The sequence below is a fragment of the Podarcis tiliguerta genome (assembly GCF_965153285.1).
Source record: "Podarcis tiliguerta genome assembly, chromosome: 5".
NCBI lineage: Eukaryota > Metazoa > Chordata > Lepidosauria > Squamata > Lacertidae > Podarcis > Podarcis tiliguerta.
Window position 1 is genome coordinate 1,746,544 of NC_139538.1, and position 17,342 is coordinate 1,763,885.

The 17,342-nt window shown below is 46.1% G+C and overlaps 2 protein-coding genes and 1 long non-coding RNA gene across 3 annotated transcripts in view; 1 reads left to right on the forward strand and 2 right to left on the reverse strand.

Annotated features, from left to right (window-relative positions):
• The window catches only part of LOC310678495, a 179,885-nt gene that overhangs the window by 30,662 nt on the left and 131,881 nt on the right, over positions 1-17,342 (reverse strand). The window lies entirely within an intron of this gene.
• Positions 1-17,342, forward strand: part of P3H2 (prolyl 3-hydroxylase 2) — a 235,765-nt gene that overhangs the window by 7,636 nt on the left and 210,787 nt on the right. The window lies entirely within an intron of this gene.
• Positions 1,033-13,951, reverse strand: CLDN16 (claudin 16). Its single transcript, XM_083442443.1, has 5 exons — positions 13,749-13,951; positions 8,993-9,095; positions 8,226-8,390; positions 3,370-3,561; positions 1,033-1,913 (listed from the first exon to the last, which is right to left on the reverse strand). The coding sequence occupies exons 1-5, from the start codon at positions 13,860-13,862 to the stop codon at positions 1,795-1,797; spliced, it is 693 nt and encodes a 230-aa protein (XP_083298569.1). The 5' UTR covers positions 13,863-13,951; the 3' UTR covers positions 1,033-1,794.

Consider the following 17,342-nt stretch of genomic DNA (forward strand, 5'->3'; position numbering starts at 1 on the left):
AGGTGTGGGGAGGTCAGGGAAACAAGCAAATGAAAGATAAGTCATGGAAAGACGGATTTGTTTTTAATTGTTTCTATTTTGTATCTTCTTTTCCTTTTTATTTTTCTTATTTTTTCTAATTTTTGTAATATATTGAAAACTTTAATAAATATCTTATAAAAAAAACACAGACTGCTGCATTCTGGATCCTATTCAACTCACTACATACAGTGGCGTAGCGTGGGGGGTGCAGGGGGGGCCGGCCGCACCGGGCGCAACATCTGGGGGGCGCGCTCGCACTCGCAGCTCTCTGCCCCTACCTGGCTCACTCACTCTCTCTCACTGCAGTGCTGGCTGTGCGAATCGAACCCGCTGTGTGGGGGGGGGGGTGCCAGGCGTGCGGTGCGGTGCGGTGCGGAGAGAGAGCGAGGGACTATCTGGGGGAGGGACAGTGCAGTGGGGGGGAGCAAATTACTTGCCTTGCCCCGGGTTAGGGGGCGCAAATTACTTGCCTTGCCCCGGGTGCTGACAACCCACGCTACGCCACTGACTACATAACAGTCATGCAGACCACTGTTCTGAATAATGCTTTTTAGAGGGCATTGGAGGGTGTTTATGGAACCAAGGGTTGGGTGGGGGTCCCCAAAAGATTGGGGACTGCAGTTGTGGGGGGTCTGCTTCAAAGAATTAGGAGGAGGAGGGGGACAAAGTATGCTGGAGACTTGTAGTGGTTTGTTATATCTGTTTATTTACACATATACAGGTTGGAGAAGCAGCAGGCAAGCAGGGACTCAGGCAACCCCAAAAGCAGCATCGATTCCTAAGAATTGCTCCCAAAACGTCCCTTATTACATGCCACCAATTCTGAGTTTGGGGCTGCTGTTGTCCTGTTTTCCAGAAGAGAAAACTTCCCTGCACCTGTGGGATACCCAGTGCCCGATTTATGTATAGGCTAATTGGCTGAAGAACTTTTCTCTGTCTCATACAGACCTTGATCAAGGAAAAATTCAGATGGCCTTTCCTAATGTGGAAGCAATCTTGCGGCTATTTCTTAGCCTGATGGTCACTAACTGCTCAGGAGAGAGAAGTTTTCCAAGACTCAAAAGAATTAAAAACGAATTAAGGGCCACGATGTCTCAAGAGAGGTTGTCCGCACTGAGCTTTCTGTATATTGAAAGCGACAAACTTCAACAAATTTTGATGACGTTTTCTGATGTGGCCCTTTAGAGGAGATATTGTGAATTGCAGAATTTTAAATGCCCATCACTATCCTTGGCTTCACTCAGTTTTGTTCATGAGACTCTTCCATTTTCTTCTAGTCGTGAGGGTGGGGGATTGGGAGGGGCCTCATGAGTGGAGTAGCCGAGGGCCGCTCTCCATCTTAATCTGGCCCTGGGGATGGCCTTTGGCCAATGAGTGCCATGCACTTTCAGACCCCCACAAGCAGGAGAGGGTGTGCTGCGGAAGGGGAGCCCTGAAGTCAGCTGGTGAGGCTGCATCAAACAGCCACATTTCTTGGGCTATGGAATCATTGGAAGGGGGCCAGCGGGTCATCTAGTCCTACCCCCTGCCATTTGACCACTCGGGTTAAATGATGGGTGTTTCCCAGGACCCGCTGCATTCACCATGGGCACGATTCTCAAAACAAACTAACAGACATTTGTTAGGGATGGTAGATTGTCCTGAACGTGGTAGGTGGAAACAGCCAAAGTCCTTGGGGCTGAATCACAGCCTCTGGAGACCCTTTTTGGCATCTGGGGCAGCCCCATAAGTCACAAAGGAGGTGAGCCAAGTCCTCTCAGGCTCTCCTCTTCCTCACACTCTGGTGTCCATGGCGTACATTTTGGCAGTCGTTGTCTGGGAGGCGGGACGGCACAGGCTGCTCATCCCAGGAGGGGAATAAGTCTTCCGCAACGAACTGCTTGCACCAACATCTGTAGCCCAGAGCCCCGGAAAGGGAGAGAAACACACAAAAACACTGCTGGTTAGAAGGGGTGGGTGGGAATTGCCGTAGAATTGCACAGATGGAAGGGAACCTCAAAGGCCATCCAATCCAGCCCCCTGCAATACAGGAATCACAGCGGAAGGATCCCCGACTGTTTATCTTCATTTCAGGAAGGTTTTTGACAATGTGTCCCATGACATTCTTGCAGAGAAGCTGGTAAAATGCAGATGGGCAAAGTTACTGATAGCTGCTTGACTGACCAAACCCAAAGACGAAATAAAATAAAATATAAAATAAAATAAAAAAAATAAAAAAATTCCTTCCAGTAGCACCTTAGGCTACTGGAAGGAGTTTTATTATTGTTTTTTTTTTTTTTTGTTTCGACTACGGCAGACCAACACGGCTATCTACCTGTAACCCAAACCCAAAGAGTGCTCACAAATTTTTAAGAAGATTAGCAAACATTTCTTGACTACATGGGAAATAATTGTGTGCAGCTGAAAACGCTGACAGCATTAAGATAAATTCAACAGTGTAAATTAGTTCTGATGGATGCGATAATGGAATACTGATTCTTGTAAAACATGCAAGGATTTAAGGTATGTAAAATGAACCATGGAAAGAGAAGAAGGGAAGGTCCTTGATATCTTAAGGATGTAGAATGAGTTTTGTAAATTGTAAAATGGAAATACACACACACAAACAACAACAACAAGTGCTCACTAATGGTTCCTCATCACCCTGGGAAAAAGTGACAAGTGGGTAGGACCCAAACCAATGGATTCAAGTTACAAGAACCGAGAGCCCAACTAAACATCAAAATAATTTTCTGATGCTAAGAGCCATTTGACAGTGGAATGGGCTCTCCTTCCTTGGAGGTTTGTAAGCAGAGGTTGAATGGCCACCTGTCAGGGATGCTTTAGCTGGGATTCCTGCCTTGTGAGGCTTGAAATAGAAGATCCTTAGAGTCCCTTCCAGCTCTGCAATTTGATGATTCTACTGCTGGATGGTTATCCAACCTCTGCTTAAAAACCTCCAATGAAGGAGAAGCCACCATCTTCCGAGGTCATAGAATTCTAGGGTTGGACAGGACCCCCAAAGGCCATCTGGACAACTCCCAGCAATGCATCGCTGCATCAGTCTTCATCCTTTTGATTCTAGCTGCTTGCTGGAATGTGGAATATCCAGGCCTCTCAGAGGGAAACTGGAAGCTGGGCCAGGTGGTGGGGAGAGATACTGTAGATTATTTATTCACTAAACTCAGGAACAGAAGAAGCAGCCTTATCTTGAGTCAGAACATCTAGCTCAGGAGCTCTCCAGGATTTTGGACAAGGGGAGCATTTTATGGGCCCATTTCGGAGAACAGCGACTTGATGGCACAGAGGTGTGATTTGGGATGGCCTAGAACATTTTGCATGGCAGACTCCTCCACCCCCAGCTCTTACCTCTGAAGAGATACATGCAGCAGGTTAGCAAGGAGCCAGATAAGAAGCAGCCCAGAGACCCGCTCAGCCCCAGCCAACAGGACCACCCAAATTTGTACTGGATGCCCACAAAGACGTTATGCAAAACCAGAGTCGAGCGCTCCACGTAGACTCCGATGGCGTACCAGACGGATCCAATGAGCCCGGGGACACCTGCAAGAAACAGAGCAAGGACCAAATGTTACCTGCCCAGTTTGGGATATTATCCTCCGCTGATCCACAGTTGACCTCCTCTGGGGTCTTTGACACTGAAAATGAGAGGTGCCTGCCTGCAGATTTGTGAAAAAGCAAGCAGGAAGAAGAAGGAGGAGGAGGAGGAGACGACTGAAGAGCATCTGTTGTGCTTGTTTATTATTATTAACTTCAGAAATGCCTTGTCTACAGGTCAAATAGACACCCTTCCCCATGTTTTGAGCAGAAGGAAATTGTGTCTTTGACATGAATGTACCGTATTTTTCGCTCTATAAGACGCACCAGACCACAAGATGCACCTAGTTTTTGGAGGAGGAAAACAAGAAAAAAACCATTCTGAATCTCAGAAGTCAGAGCAGCAAAAGGGATCGCTGCACAGTGAAAGCAGCAATCCCTCTTGCTGTTCTGGCTTCTGGGATAGCTGCGCAGCCTGCATTCACTCCATAAGACGCACACACTTTTCCCCTTACTTTTTAGGAGGGAAAAAGTAAGTGTTATAGAGCAAAAAATACGGTACCTATTTGAGTGTTTATACCAGGGGTCAGCAACCTTTTTCAGCCATGGGCCGGTCCACCGTCCCTCAGACCTTGTGGGGGGACCGACTATATTTTGAAAAATAAATAAATGAATGAATTCCTATGCCCCACAAATAACCCAGAGGTGCATTTTAAACAAAAGCACACATTCTACTCATGTAAAAACATGCTGATTCCCAGACCGTCCGCAGGCCGGATTTAGAAGGCAATTGGGCTGCATTCGGCCCCCAGGACTTAGGTTTATACCATTAGCAACAACCAGCCCCCCAAAACCTCCAATCTCTGCCTCTCTGGGTAAGAAAGGAATTATTTACCCCAATCAACTTGCATTTCTCTTACTTTGTGGTTCCCTAGGCCTGATGGCTGGGAGATTGCCTGCTCTTGATGGGGTCACACTGAAGGAGTGGGCATGCAGTATGGGGATATTTCTGGATCCTTTGCTGTCGCTTGAGTCTCATGTGGCCTCAGTGGCCAGGAGTGCCCAGCTGCAGTGGCGTAGTGTGGGGGGTACAGGGGGGGCCAGCCGCACCGGGCGCAACATCTGGGGGTTAGGGGGCGCAAATCCATGGGTTAGGGGGAGCAAATTACTTGTGTTGCCCCGGGTGCTGACAACCCACACTACGCCACTGCCCAGCTGCACCCCTATCTGGACAGAGACAGTCCAACTACTGTGGTCTATGCTCTGGTAGCCTCTAGGTTAGATTACTGCAATGCGTTATACATGGGGCTGCCTCTGAAGACAGGTCAGAAACTTCAGCTGCTACAGAATTCGCAGGGCTAATGTAACCTTGAATTTCTCAACCACAATACCCAGCCACCCTGCAGTGTAGATATTTGCAAAGCAAGGTTTTATTTGCATGTGCAGGACATTCCCCTCACCCCTGTAATCATAATAATAATTTAATATTTATTTTTGTACTGCACACATCTGGGTTGCCCCAGCCACTCTAGTTACACGGTATCTTAAAATGCATTAAACTAAATGACAGGAGCAACAGAACCCCATAATACATGGCAGTGAGTGCAGAAGTCATCCAGCACCGAGAGAGAGAGAGAGAGAGAGAGAGAGAGAGAGAGAGAGGGAGGAGGAAAGGACAAGTTTCTAGATTATGTGGCTTTGAAGAGATTAGGAAAAGCATCTAGGAAATGCCAGATGAAATTCTATAGAACAGTATGATGGGCAGGATGCTGATTCCCTCCCCCCCCAAAAAAAAAGACAGGAAAGTTTCTGCAAAGGTGGTTCGTTTGCATAATTTATCCAGGTCACAGATTCCAGCTTCGCCTCGTGTGGAATTTGAATTCTTTGGCACGGCTGCACCCGCAACCTCCGACCCAGGAGGGCTTGGTTTAATCCCTGCAGCTCTATGAAAGGTAAAATCCTCTGCTTAATTCGTACCCCTGGGGGGTTTCATTCACCACCGCATGCTCTGAATTTGGAAAGGCAGTTGAGCTGCAGCCTGCAAACAGCCCACACTCCAGAACGGGGAGGTGCAATTCCCGGTGTGGGCGCCGCGGTTTTCTTGGGGGAGGTTTTCAGCACTGAAGGGGGCAGGCCTGTTGTTTGGTCCCTGTTCCTGCCCACCTAGCAGTTCAAAAGCACACCAGTGACAGTAGATAAATAGGTACCGCTCCGGCGGGAAGGTAAACAGCGTTTTCATGTGCTGCTCTGGTTCGCCAGAAGCGGCTTAGTCATGCTGGCCACATGACCCGGAAGCTGTACGCCGGCTCCCTTGACCAATAAAGCGAGATGAGCGCCAGAACCCCAGAGTCGGCCACGACTGGACCTAATGGTCAGGGGTCCCTTTACCCTTTACTTTTTATAGTTCGCAAACTGGAACATTACTTCCGGTTTTACAGAGTTCTTATAATGAATAGTTCGTAAGCAGGACTGTTCTTAAACCGAGGTACCACTGAACCTGAGACCAGACTGAACATTTCAATTAGCAGAATTGACACTATTGCAAGCCTGAGTGTAGCCAGGATATTTGTTAGGGAGGGGCAGCCAAAATTATGGGGGAAATCACAGGTAAAAATACCCCCCAAAGTAGGACATTACGGAGGGCAGGCTTTGTGGGGGGCAGAACCTCAGTTAATTGAGTATTTTAAATGCTTTTCACTAATTTTTGTAGGTCTGTCCCCCATTGGCTATGGCCAAGGTTGCAGGTGTCACATAATCCCCGTTCCAAACTTGTGGAAGCTCAGTTGTTTAGTGTAGCAACACCTTCACTTTGGAACGCCCTGCTTAGAAAGTTTAGGTCAACTTTAACCTATTTCTTCTTCTTTTTCTTTCCTATACTTTATCCCTTTTTATTTTTATTTTTTTTATTTTGACAAAGTAATAATCATGAAAGGAATGTTAGAATGACATCGGATTGAACGTAAAAGGTTATTAGTAATAAAGTGGTGAAGGAGCATAGAGACTTCGAAGTTTAAAAGCTGTAAAGATTAAAAGGTTTAATACATAAAGATATCAAGGAGATTAAGAGATATCAGTATTAAGATATTAAGATTAAGATAAAGATTGGTTTAAGATAGAGGGAAGGGATTTGCTGATCAAATATAAGATCTGGAATACAGTGAGGGGAGGCGTGGGGAAGTCTGGGAAATAAGTGATTGCAAGGAATATCATGAAGTTGGAATTGTTTTTATTTGTTTTTTCTCTTCCTTTTTTCTTTTTTGTATTGTTGTTTTTTGTTGCTTTATATTTTTGTATTCTTTTGTTGTTGTTTTCTTTTTATGTAAAAACTCTAATAAAAAATATTATAAAAAAGTAATAATCATGAAAAAATAAGAATAAAGATGTGCACCCCTCCCCGAGACCATTCCATTGTACCTATCCAACCTCTCCAAATTTCAACACCTCTGGTGATGGTATTTAACCTTTCACCCTTTAACAGCACAAATTCTACACACACCCTCCGTAAATCCTCAAAATCATTTCTCCTGCATATTCCCTGTCTTACCTTAATGGCGCATGTTAATTTATCGCTAATAGCTATATTCCACACTTCTTTATACCATTCTTCCATTTTATATTCTGCTTGCCCCTTCCACTTCCTGGCTATAATAATTCGTGCAGCTGTCAATCAATTTGTGAGCAAGCCCTTCACAGCCTGTGGACCTTCCGCCCCATCGTAAATTGATAATAATTTAGCATTATTATCACTTTAATATTTTAACTTTAAACTCCTTCTATCTACTAAAAGAAAACATTATGAAAATGATGTATAGGTGGTACTTAACCCCAGTAAAATTAGCCAAGATTTATCATACGAATGATAATTTATGCTGGAAGTGCAAAGAAAAAGAAGGCACCTTTTATAATATGTGTTGGACGTGTCCTAAAGTTAAGGACTTCTGGGAAAAGATTTATAATGAGTTAAAAAAAAGTTGAAAAATACATTTGTTAAGAAACCAGAAGCCTTTTTACTTGGAATTGCCCAAAAAAGATGTTAGATTATTTTTGTATGCCACTACAGTGGCAAGACTGCTATTATCTAAAAATTGGAAATCTCAAGAAATACCAACGGAAGAAGAATGGCAGATGAAGATGCTGGAGTTTTTGGAGCTGGCAGACCTGACTGCAAGAATCCGCGATCAGAAAGAAGAGGAACACCAAGAAGATTGGAAGAAATTTAAAGATTATCTAGGTAAATATTGTAATATACGATAAGTAGAAAATACTTGAAAGTACCAAATAGGCCTAGGATTAGAATAAGAGTGTTATATATTAATATGGATCTAAGTCAATAAGAAAGAGATGAAGGTAGTAGATTGAAGGAGTTAACTGTAGTAGAAAGATGATCTTGGAGAATTGCTACAGGGTGATACAGTGAAATTCAGTTAGAGGGGATTTGAGGAAGTCAGTTAACAATGAAATTTAAAATGAACTTTAAAAACAATATGTGGTTTTATTTTTGTTTTTTTCCCTTTTGTTTCTTTTTTGTGTAGTATTGTAGTGTGTTTTCTTTTGTATGTTTTATATGCTCTATCTGTTAAAATCAATTAAAAAAATAGGGGGGGGGGGTTAAACTCCTTCTATCTCCCAGCCCCAACCAACCCAGGTCCCAGCTTTCTGCAGCCAACTACCTCCCGTTAGCAGAGCCAGTCCAGCTATGAAGCAGATTTGGGTTTTGATTCCAGGTTCGTCCGTGAGGAATTTCACACAGTCCAGGCCCAGGAGGAGGAAGGTGAACCCGAAGCCAGCCAGGATGTCAGCCGTGATGAGCATCGCTCGGGTCAGGACCAGTTTCACTGCAAAACAAGAAAGAGCCTGGAGGCAGAAGGGAGGGACTCTGGTGTGGTGCAGTGGTTAGTGTGTCAGAGTAGGACCTGGAAGACCAGAGTTCGAATCCCTCCCTGGCCATACAGCTCACTGGGTGACCTTGAGCTCAGTCGCTGCCTCTCAGACTGACCTACCTCACAGGGTTGTTGTAGGGACTAAATGAGGAGGGTGGGAGAGAACCACGTATGCCACTTTAAGCTCCTTAGAGGGAGAAAATGTGATACTTAAATGCAATAAATAAATAAATATAGTTTCAGATCATTATGACATCAGCATAATGATTCCAGAGACGTGAACAGCGTGTAAGTCAACTAAATGTGTTTTATGTTTATACAGCTGTTTATATGATGAATTATACGTGATTTTGATATTATTAAAGTGAAAACCAAATAAAACAAACAATAAAACAAAATAAAGAATAAAACTAACAAGAACCAAGTTTTTCAGCTTATGGTGACCTGTCCCAGTAAATGCTTTCTCTAAGACCTGTTTCCTTCAGAATTGATCCAGTAATAATAATAATAATAATAATAATAATAATAATAATAATAAAAACTCGCAGCAGACGTACCTGGGTGCTCGGCCAATATGGAGTCATATTCATCGCAGGTTGTTATCCCGTCAAAGGCATTTGTGACGCATTCCCACCAAAGGCCGCGGCAGGTAGCGCTCAGCTACGTGGGAGAAAGTGACCATCATCCTTATTATTACAAGGACCTGCCCCAAGGAGCCTACAGTTTCAGTTAGAGTGGCCTTGCAACCGGGTTGGGCCACATGACCTTTGGGGAACCCTTCCAGCTCTTGACCATTCTGTTATTCTGTGTGCCCCAGTCAACAGAGGATGGTTCCTTCTGTGAATGAGTCCTCTATGTGAAGGGCTGTGTTATCCCACAGCTATAGTTTGGGATAATATCCTGCCATTTCCCCACAGTGGGACTCAAGGCAGCTGACACAAATTAAAAACCACACAAGGGAAAATGCAGAAGGCTAAAAGCCTGTGAAAAATAGTAAGTTGTAAAGCAATTAAACTCTAACAGAATTAAAGCAATACAAAACCACAGATATGTTAAAATGCGGAGATTAAAAACAGAACAGCACACTTTAAATGGGGTGAGCAGAAGGTCCCAGGTACGTCTTCAGGTCGGGCTGGAGGAAGCTCCATGCCTCACATCCAGGAGAGCCCCTGCCAGCCTGGGTAGACGCTACAGAGATGGATGCACCAATGGCCTGACTCAGTAGGCAGCCGCTTCCGATCTTCCGGACTGGTCCAAAGAGGAAGCACCAGCAGCAGAAGTGACAGCCTTGAAGCTGCCAGTTTGTATTTATATCCGAGTATGGAAGTGAGAGCTGGACCATAAAGAAGGCTGATCGCCGAAGAATGGATGCTTTTGAATTATGGTGCTGGAGGAGACTCCTGAGAGTCCCATGGACTGCAAGAAGATCAAACCTCTCCATTCTTCAGGAAATCAGCCCTGAGTGCTCACTGGAAGGACAGATCCTGAAGCTGAGGCTCCAAGACTTTGGCCACCTCAGGAGAAGAGAAGACTCCCTGGAAAAGACCCTGATGTTGGGAAAGATGGAGGGCACAAGTAGAAGGGGATGACAGTGGACGAGATGGTGGGACAGTGTTCTCGAAGCTACAAACATGAGTTTGACCAAACTGCAGGAGGCAGTGGAAGACAGGAGGGCCTGTCGTGCTCTGGTCCAGGGGGTCACGAAGAGTTGGACACGACTAACCGACTAAACAACAAACTCTCTTTCCCCTTTTGCCTTGCATAATTTTATACACCTCTGTCATACCCTCCCCCTCGCTCACATTTTATTTCTAAAACTCCCAAAACATTGTTACCTTTCCCCTCTAAAGGCCCCCAACCCTAGGATGGAGGCTGCACACATTTCAGCTAGGAAAACAATCTCAGGGCTACTGAGGGTTCATGGAAAAGAGTTACCTAAAACCAGTTTGGTTTTGCAACCTAAAGCCAGGCGCTGAAATTCACCCCAAGCGCTGAAACTGGGGGGATTTCCCAAAATCTTGGAAACATGCAAATTTGGGTGGGAAGAAAGAAAAGTGATCTGAGCGGATAACCTTGTCTGGAGCCCCTCTTTCTTTCTTTCTTTCTTTCTTTCTTTCTTTCTTTCTTTCTTTCTTCCCTCCCTCCCTCCCTCCCTCCCTCCCTCTCTTTTTCCTTTTCTTCCTTCCTTCCTTCCTTCCTTTTCTTCCTTCCTTCCTTCCTTCCTTCCTTCCTTCCTTCCTTCCTCTCTTTCTCTCCTTTTCTCTTCCCTGCTTTCCTCTCTCTCTCTCTCTCTCTCTCTCTCTCTCTCTCTCTCTCTCCTTCCTTCCTTCTTTCCTTCCTTCCTTCTTTCCTTCCTTCCTCTCTCTCCTTTTCTCTTCCCTGCTTCCCCCCCTCTCTCCTTCCTTCTTTCCTTCCTCTCTCTCTCCTTTTCTCTTCCCTGCTTCCCCCCCTCTCTCCTTCCTTCTTTCCTTCCTCTCTCTCTCTCCTTTTCTCTTCACTGCTTTCCTTTCTCTCCCCCCCCCCGCCCTTTCTCCTTCTCTTCCTCCCTCTTTGTATCTCCTTCCTTCCTTCGCGCAAAGCCCTTCCTCGGCGCTGCTTGCTGAGCCAGCGTCTGGCCGCCCTGATCCGACGCCGGCTCCTTTCCAGGGAACACGGCTCCTTACCCCCCCCCCCCCGTCCCCATATTTAGGGATGCAATGACCCGCTTAGGTGGCGAGATCAACTCATTCTGTCAGGTATTAATGCCTCAGGCCCTTCGCTAAGCGCGTTGGTATTCAGGCGCAGCGCCGGGACGTGCAAAGCCTGAATGCGCTTAACCCCGAGGGCGCATTAATGAAACACCGAGGAGGAGAGGAGGGGACGTGGTCCAACTGGAGGTGCCTTTGAACCGCGGAGGCAAGGTTAAAAAAACACCAAACCCCTTTGCTGTTCACTGTGTTGGATTTCCCAGTTTCCCCTAAGTCTAGAGAGAAGCAGCTTGTGAAACTTGCCATTTCTGGGTTCACTTTGCAGTCACGGGTGACATTGCCCAGAGGGCACCCACTAAGCGACCCAGCACTCTTTCAGTAACCTGGTAGCAGAGCAGCTGCCTTGCATGGAGAAGGCCCCGGGTTCAGTCCGGTGGGACTGGGAGAGGCTCCCTTCCTGATACCCTGGATAGCTGCTGCCAGTCAGTAGGATAAGCTGGAATCATAGAAGTGTAGACTTGGAAGGGACCCCCAAAGGTCATCTGGCCCAACCCTCTAGTGCAGGAATTTGCTGCTGTTGTTAAATTTGTATGACCTCAGGGTGGTTCACAACATAAATTGTCAGATAAAAACACAAAATATTTCTATTATTGTTTGTTTGTTTGTTTGTTTGTTTATTAAATTTGCATGTTTTTGTTTAGTTGTTTAGTCGTGTCCATATCTTCATGACCCCCTGGACCAGAGCAAGCCAGGCACTCCTGTCTTCCACTGCCTCCTGCAGTTTGGTCAAACTCATGCTGGTAGCTTCGAGAACACTGTCCCACCATCTCGTCCTCTGTCGTCCCCTTCTCCTTGCGCCCTCCATCTTTCCCAACATCAGGGTCTTTTCCAGGGAGTCTTCTCTTCTCATGAGGTGGCCAAAGTCTCGGAGCCTCAGCTTCAGGATCTGTCCTTCCAGTGAGCACTCAGGGCTGATTTCCTTCAGAATGGATGCGTTTGATCTTCCTGCAGTCCATGGGACTCTCAAGAGTCTCCTCCAACACCAGAATTCAAAAGCATCAATTCTTCGGCGATCAGCCTTCTTTATGGTCCAGCTCTCACTTCCATACATCACTACTGGGAAAACCAGAGCTTTAACTATATGGACCTTTGTTGGCAAGGTGATGTCTCTGCTTTTTAAGATGCTGTTTGTATACCACCCTATAAACATGGAGGTCCCGGTGGGAAGGGGGAGGGAGGGAGAGAGGGAGGGGTGGAAAAAACAAACAAAAAACATGCAGGTCCCAGGGCAGTTCACAGGATAAAATTACAACATAAAAATACAAAATACATAAAAAGAAAATGAAAGCAACCCAATAACCTCCCCAGTACATTTTAAAAGGGCATTGCATGACCATCATAATATGTAATAAAATAAGGCAGCTTCCTCTATGAATTTCCCACTGCTCCGTGCATTTCCTTGCCTTTTCCCATCTGCTCAAACTTGTTGGGGTTTTTTGCTAAAGTTTATTAGGAAGTTGTTGATAGTGTTGATTATTACGTTTATTAGGGAGTTTATTAGGGACTTGCCTTATCCCAAATCACAGCACTGGTCTGCTTTTCTCAGCCCTGCCTGGAATTGTTTGCCGGGGATTGAAAACGGGATCTTCTGCATGTGAATCAGGCTAACTGCCCACTGGGCTATAGCCCGTCCCTTCTTACAAACCACACTGATGAATTAGGGGTGCTATTTTAACAGATTAAAACTGGGAGTGGTTAGCATGTCAAGACTAGGACCTGGGAGACCAGGATTCAAATCTCTGCTCGGTTGCTAAACTCACGGGATGACCTTGAAGACTCCCACCAGCTAGACTCTCCTCTGAGCTGATCGATGGGGTGTTCTGCTTACGTATTTTTCGCTCTATAAGACGCACCAGACCATAAGACACACCTAGTTTTTGGAGGAGGAAAACAAGAAAAAAAATATTCTGAATCTCAGAAGCCAGAACAGCAAGAGGGATCGCTGCGCAGTGAAAGCAGCAATCCCTCTTGCTGTTCTGGCTTCTGGGATAGCTGCGCAGCCTGCATTCGCTCCCTAAGATGCACACACATTTCCCCTTACTTTTTAGGAGGGAAAAAGTGAGTCTTATAGAGCAAAAAATACGGTATATACAGAGCTTAACAACTTTTAAAGGGATGGCAAAGTTCTCACAACCTGGTTAAGAAACTACCTTAGCAGGAAGATCACAGGAAAACAGCATTGCTGGTCAAAAAGCTAAAGCATTCCATACTGACCTTTCATGTTTTCTGGGGATCACCCAGTTGGTAGAGCACAAGACTCTTGTTCTCCAGAGTCTTGGCTTCGAGTCCTACATTGGGTAAAAGATTCCAGCACTGCAGGGAGTTGAACTAGATGACCCTCATGGCCACTTCCAACTCTAGAATGCTATGATTCTCCCACCTTCCTGCCAACTCTCTCTTTTTCATTTTAAGGAAGACGCAGTCCAAAGTCCTTGCAGGAACCAGACCCATACATTCTGCTCCCACACTCACCGCCGCTCCTCCTCACTCTGGAAAGATGCACCTGGTGGATCTGAGCCAGCCTTGTGGCCGCTGGAGTCTCCCTCTCCCTCTCTTTTTGCCTTACCTCCAAGGAGTCGTCCGTGTTCACCATCCAACAGTCTGTCCACGTGGCAGCAATCAGGAAGCCGGCAGAGAAGAAGGCCAAGAAGCAGCCCGTGTATTGGAGAAGGTGCTTCATTTCCTCCAGAATCTACGCCAGGTCTTGCCGTGGGTCTGTCCTGATCTCCAGCAAAGTCTCAGCTTTCTTTTGCAAATGATCAACAGGTGATCAACTGGTCCCATAGCTTGAGCAGGCTGGAGCAGAGGGAGGCGGGCCTTATGCCTGGTGCTAAGCAACCAAGAAGCAGCAACCAATCGCCTGGGTTCAATTAGAGTTCTGCACTGCACAGACCAACACCAGTGCAGGGCCCACAAACACATGCGGAAGATTTTGACGGTTTGAGAAAGAATTATAGAATTGCAAAGTTGGAAGGGACCCGAAGGATCATCTAGACCAGAGAAATGCAGAGCAGACGTGGTCCTAGCCTAGTCCAAGGGCAGAACGAAAGAGGAGCTTGCTGGATCAGGCCACTGGCATCCTGTTCTTACGATGGCCAACCAGATGCCCCAGTGGGAAGCCCACAAGCAGGATTCAGGCACAAGAGCAATACTCTCACAGCAACTGGTATTCAGAAGCATCCCGACCGTGTGGTCAGAGCATAGCCATTGTGCTGGAAATCTCAGGTGAGATCCTCACATAGTGGAAGTTGCTCCCAGTACCAGTCACCATGGGACGCGGGTGGCGCTGTGGTCTAAACCACAGAACCTAAGGCTTGCCAATCAGAAGGTTGGCGGTTCGAATCCCTCAACGGGGTGAGCTCCCATTGCTCAGTCCCTGCTCCTGCCAACCTAGCAGTTCAAAAGCACGTCAAAGTGCAAGTAGATAAATAGGTACCGCTCCGGCGGGAAGGTAAACAGCATTTCCGTGCGCTGCTCTGGTTTGCCAGAAGCAGCTTAGTCCTGCTGGCCACATGACCCGGAAGCTGTAAACCGGCTCCCTCGGCCAATAAAGCGAGATGAGCGCCAGAACCCCAGAGTCGGCCACGACTGGACTTAACAGTCAGGGGTCCCTTTACCTTTATCAGTCACCACACAGAAGCAGGGAAAGAAAACAAGGCTCAGGAAAACAGATAGGTAGGCTTTTGCAGATAGATATGTACAGATTGTTGTTGTTGTTGAGTCGTTGAGTCGTGTCCGACTCTTCGTGACCCCCTGGACCAGAGCACGCCAGGCCCTCCTGTCTTCCACTGCCTCCTGCAGTTTGGTCAAACTCATGCTGGTAGCTTTGAGAACACTGTCCCACCATCTCGTCCTCTGTCGTCCCCTTCTCCTTGTGCCCTCCATCTTTCCCAGCATCAGGGGAGTCTTCTCTTCTCATGAGGTGGCCAAAGTCTTGGAGCCTCAGCTTCAGGATCTGTCCTTCCAGTGAGCACTCAGGGCTGATTTCCTTAAGAATGGATATGTACAGATACATACAAGTATAAAATATCTCTGTTTCTCTAAATAAGTTCAGCAATTCAAGTCATAATACCGAACAAGTAACACCAACCGGCTAACAAACAGGCAGACGAACTGACAGACATTACTGAGCTGACAAATATTAATCACAGATATAGTTGAGGCACTGGGCCATTATCATAGCAAGTGGCTTGGCTGACCTTCAACCTGTGATTAGCTCATTCCGTGGGAATGTTGAGGGCAGTAGGAAAGGATATCTTGATTAATGTTATCCTTCCTCACTCATGCTAATGATGTAGTAGCAGAGCACATTCCCTTGTATATTGCAGAAAGCCAATTGATTGGATACGTGAGAATCCCTTGAGTTAAGCAATCCAGTCTGGCTCGTCCAGATTGGACTTGTTCCTGGTAAATCCGCTTTTCTTCCCTCTTAAAATAATAATGACACAAAAATCTTCTTCTAAAGTAATGATAAGGTTTGCTCACGTTCGGTCCCCAGCGTGATCCTGAAGTCAGGCTTTACCTTGTAGTTGCAGATACAGAGAAATGTGTGGGTTCGTCCTCTTGTCAGGAGTTAGCCCATGTGCTGCTGGCTGAGATCCAGCAGAAAGCAAAAGCATCAAGATGGTTGTGGCGTTTGCCTCCTAGGTGGGTCATAAGGAAAGGGTTAAAGGAGTGTGATGTGATTGGCCAGTGGGAATGCAAGGGAGGAGTAAAAGTTAGAGTGGGAGGTTTTGAAAGTCAGTTGAGGTTTGGGAATTGGAGAAGGAAGAGGGAGGAATAGGCAGTGGGTTGGTCGAGTTGTATTGTGAGAGAGTGAGAGGAATTGTTAGGTGGAGTCAGATAGTTGGAATAATCAGTTTGAAGTTGTTAGGACATATAGGTCAGTAAGAAACTAAGATTAAGAAACTGCCAAGAAAAATCAACTGTAACCATAAGCTTGTTCCTGCATTTAAAAATAAACTTGATTAAAAATAAACTTCCTCTGATTCATCACCTGATTTTCTTGGAATCAGGAAGCTGAAAACTGGATTGACTGGGGGTGGAATTCACTCCTGGCAAAGGCAGCCACCAGAACTAGTTGTACCTGGTCAGCAGTAAATCACACCGTCCTGGACTCTTCTTTCTTTAGCAAACACTCGTAGCTGAGTAAGATTGTCTCCCATAAACACGGTCTTAACAGTGAGTCCGTAAGTGACTGTGGAAGCCAATTCTGGATCCACACTTCCTTCCATAGTGGGGACACTGGTTTCCGGGAGGGAGTTGATCACGGTGTGGATTTGCCAAGCGTTCCTTCCTCTTAGCACGTTTCTCCCTTGCGTCCTGAGTTCGAGTGTCTTCAAAGCCCAGGACACCTTTGGTCAAGGCTGTTCCCCTGGAATATATATATATTGGTAAAGGGTCTTCTTCCTGGAATATATATGCAGGCACAAAGTTTAGTTTGGAATAAGATGTTGCCAAAACCAGGAGGGCCTGATCCTGTGTAAATAATAATAATAATAATAATAATAATAATAATGTGATGAAACATTAAAAAACTTCCCTAAACAGGGCTGCCTTCAGATGTCTTCTAAAAGTCAGATAGCTGTTTATTTCCTTGACATCTGACGGGAGGGCGTTCCACAGGGAGGGCGCCACCACCGAGAAGGCCCTCTGCCGGGTTCCCTGTAATCTCACTTCTCTCAGTGAGAGAACAGCCAGAAGGCCCTCGGAGCTGGACCTCAGGGTCCGGGCTGAATGATGGTCCCAGGAGGCAGTGATGGCCACCAAGTGGGATGGATTTGAAAGAGGATTGAACAACCCATGGAGCAGAGGGGAGGACTATCGATAGCTACTAGGCAGGATGGTCCTGCTCTGTCCCCAAGGTTAGAGGCAGCAAATACTTATGAATGCCAGCTGCTGGAAACTGCGGGAAGGGAGAGAGCACTTGGGCTCGGATCCTGCTTGCAGATTTCCCTTTGGGGTATTTGGTTGGCCACTGTGAGAACCGGATCCTGGGCTAGATCAGCCATGGCTCTCCTAATTTCTCAGTGGAAGGACTCCTCCAGGTGTTACATCTATTGAAACTTCACAAAGCTTTCCCAGAAGACAGACTTCATTGATAATTTGTTGTCTTTTATTAATAAGACATGGTGCATTTAACCTGATTTGCATGGAGGGA

Excerpts from the sequence above, each read along its gene's own strand:
- CLDN16 (XM_083442443.1), bottom strand. The coding sequence starts at position 13,862 with ATGAAGCACCTTCTCCAATACACGGGCTGCTTCTTGGCCTTCTTCTCT. Across the intron at positions 8,391-8,992 it reads CATATTGGCCGAGCACCCAG|TGAAACTGGTCCTGACCCGA; the intron begins GTACGTCTGCTG and ends CTTGTTTTGCAG. Across the intron at positions 3,562-8,225 it reads ACTGGCTCTGCTAACGGGAG|GTGTCCCCGGGCTCATTGGA; the intron begins GTAGTTGGCTGC and ends TGTTTCTTGCAG.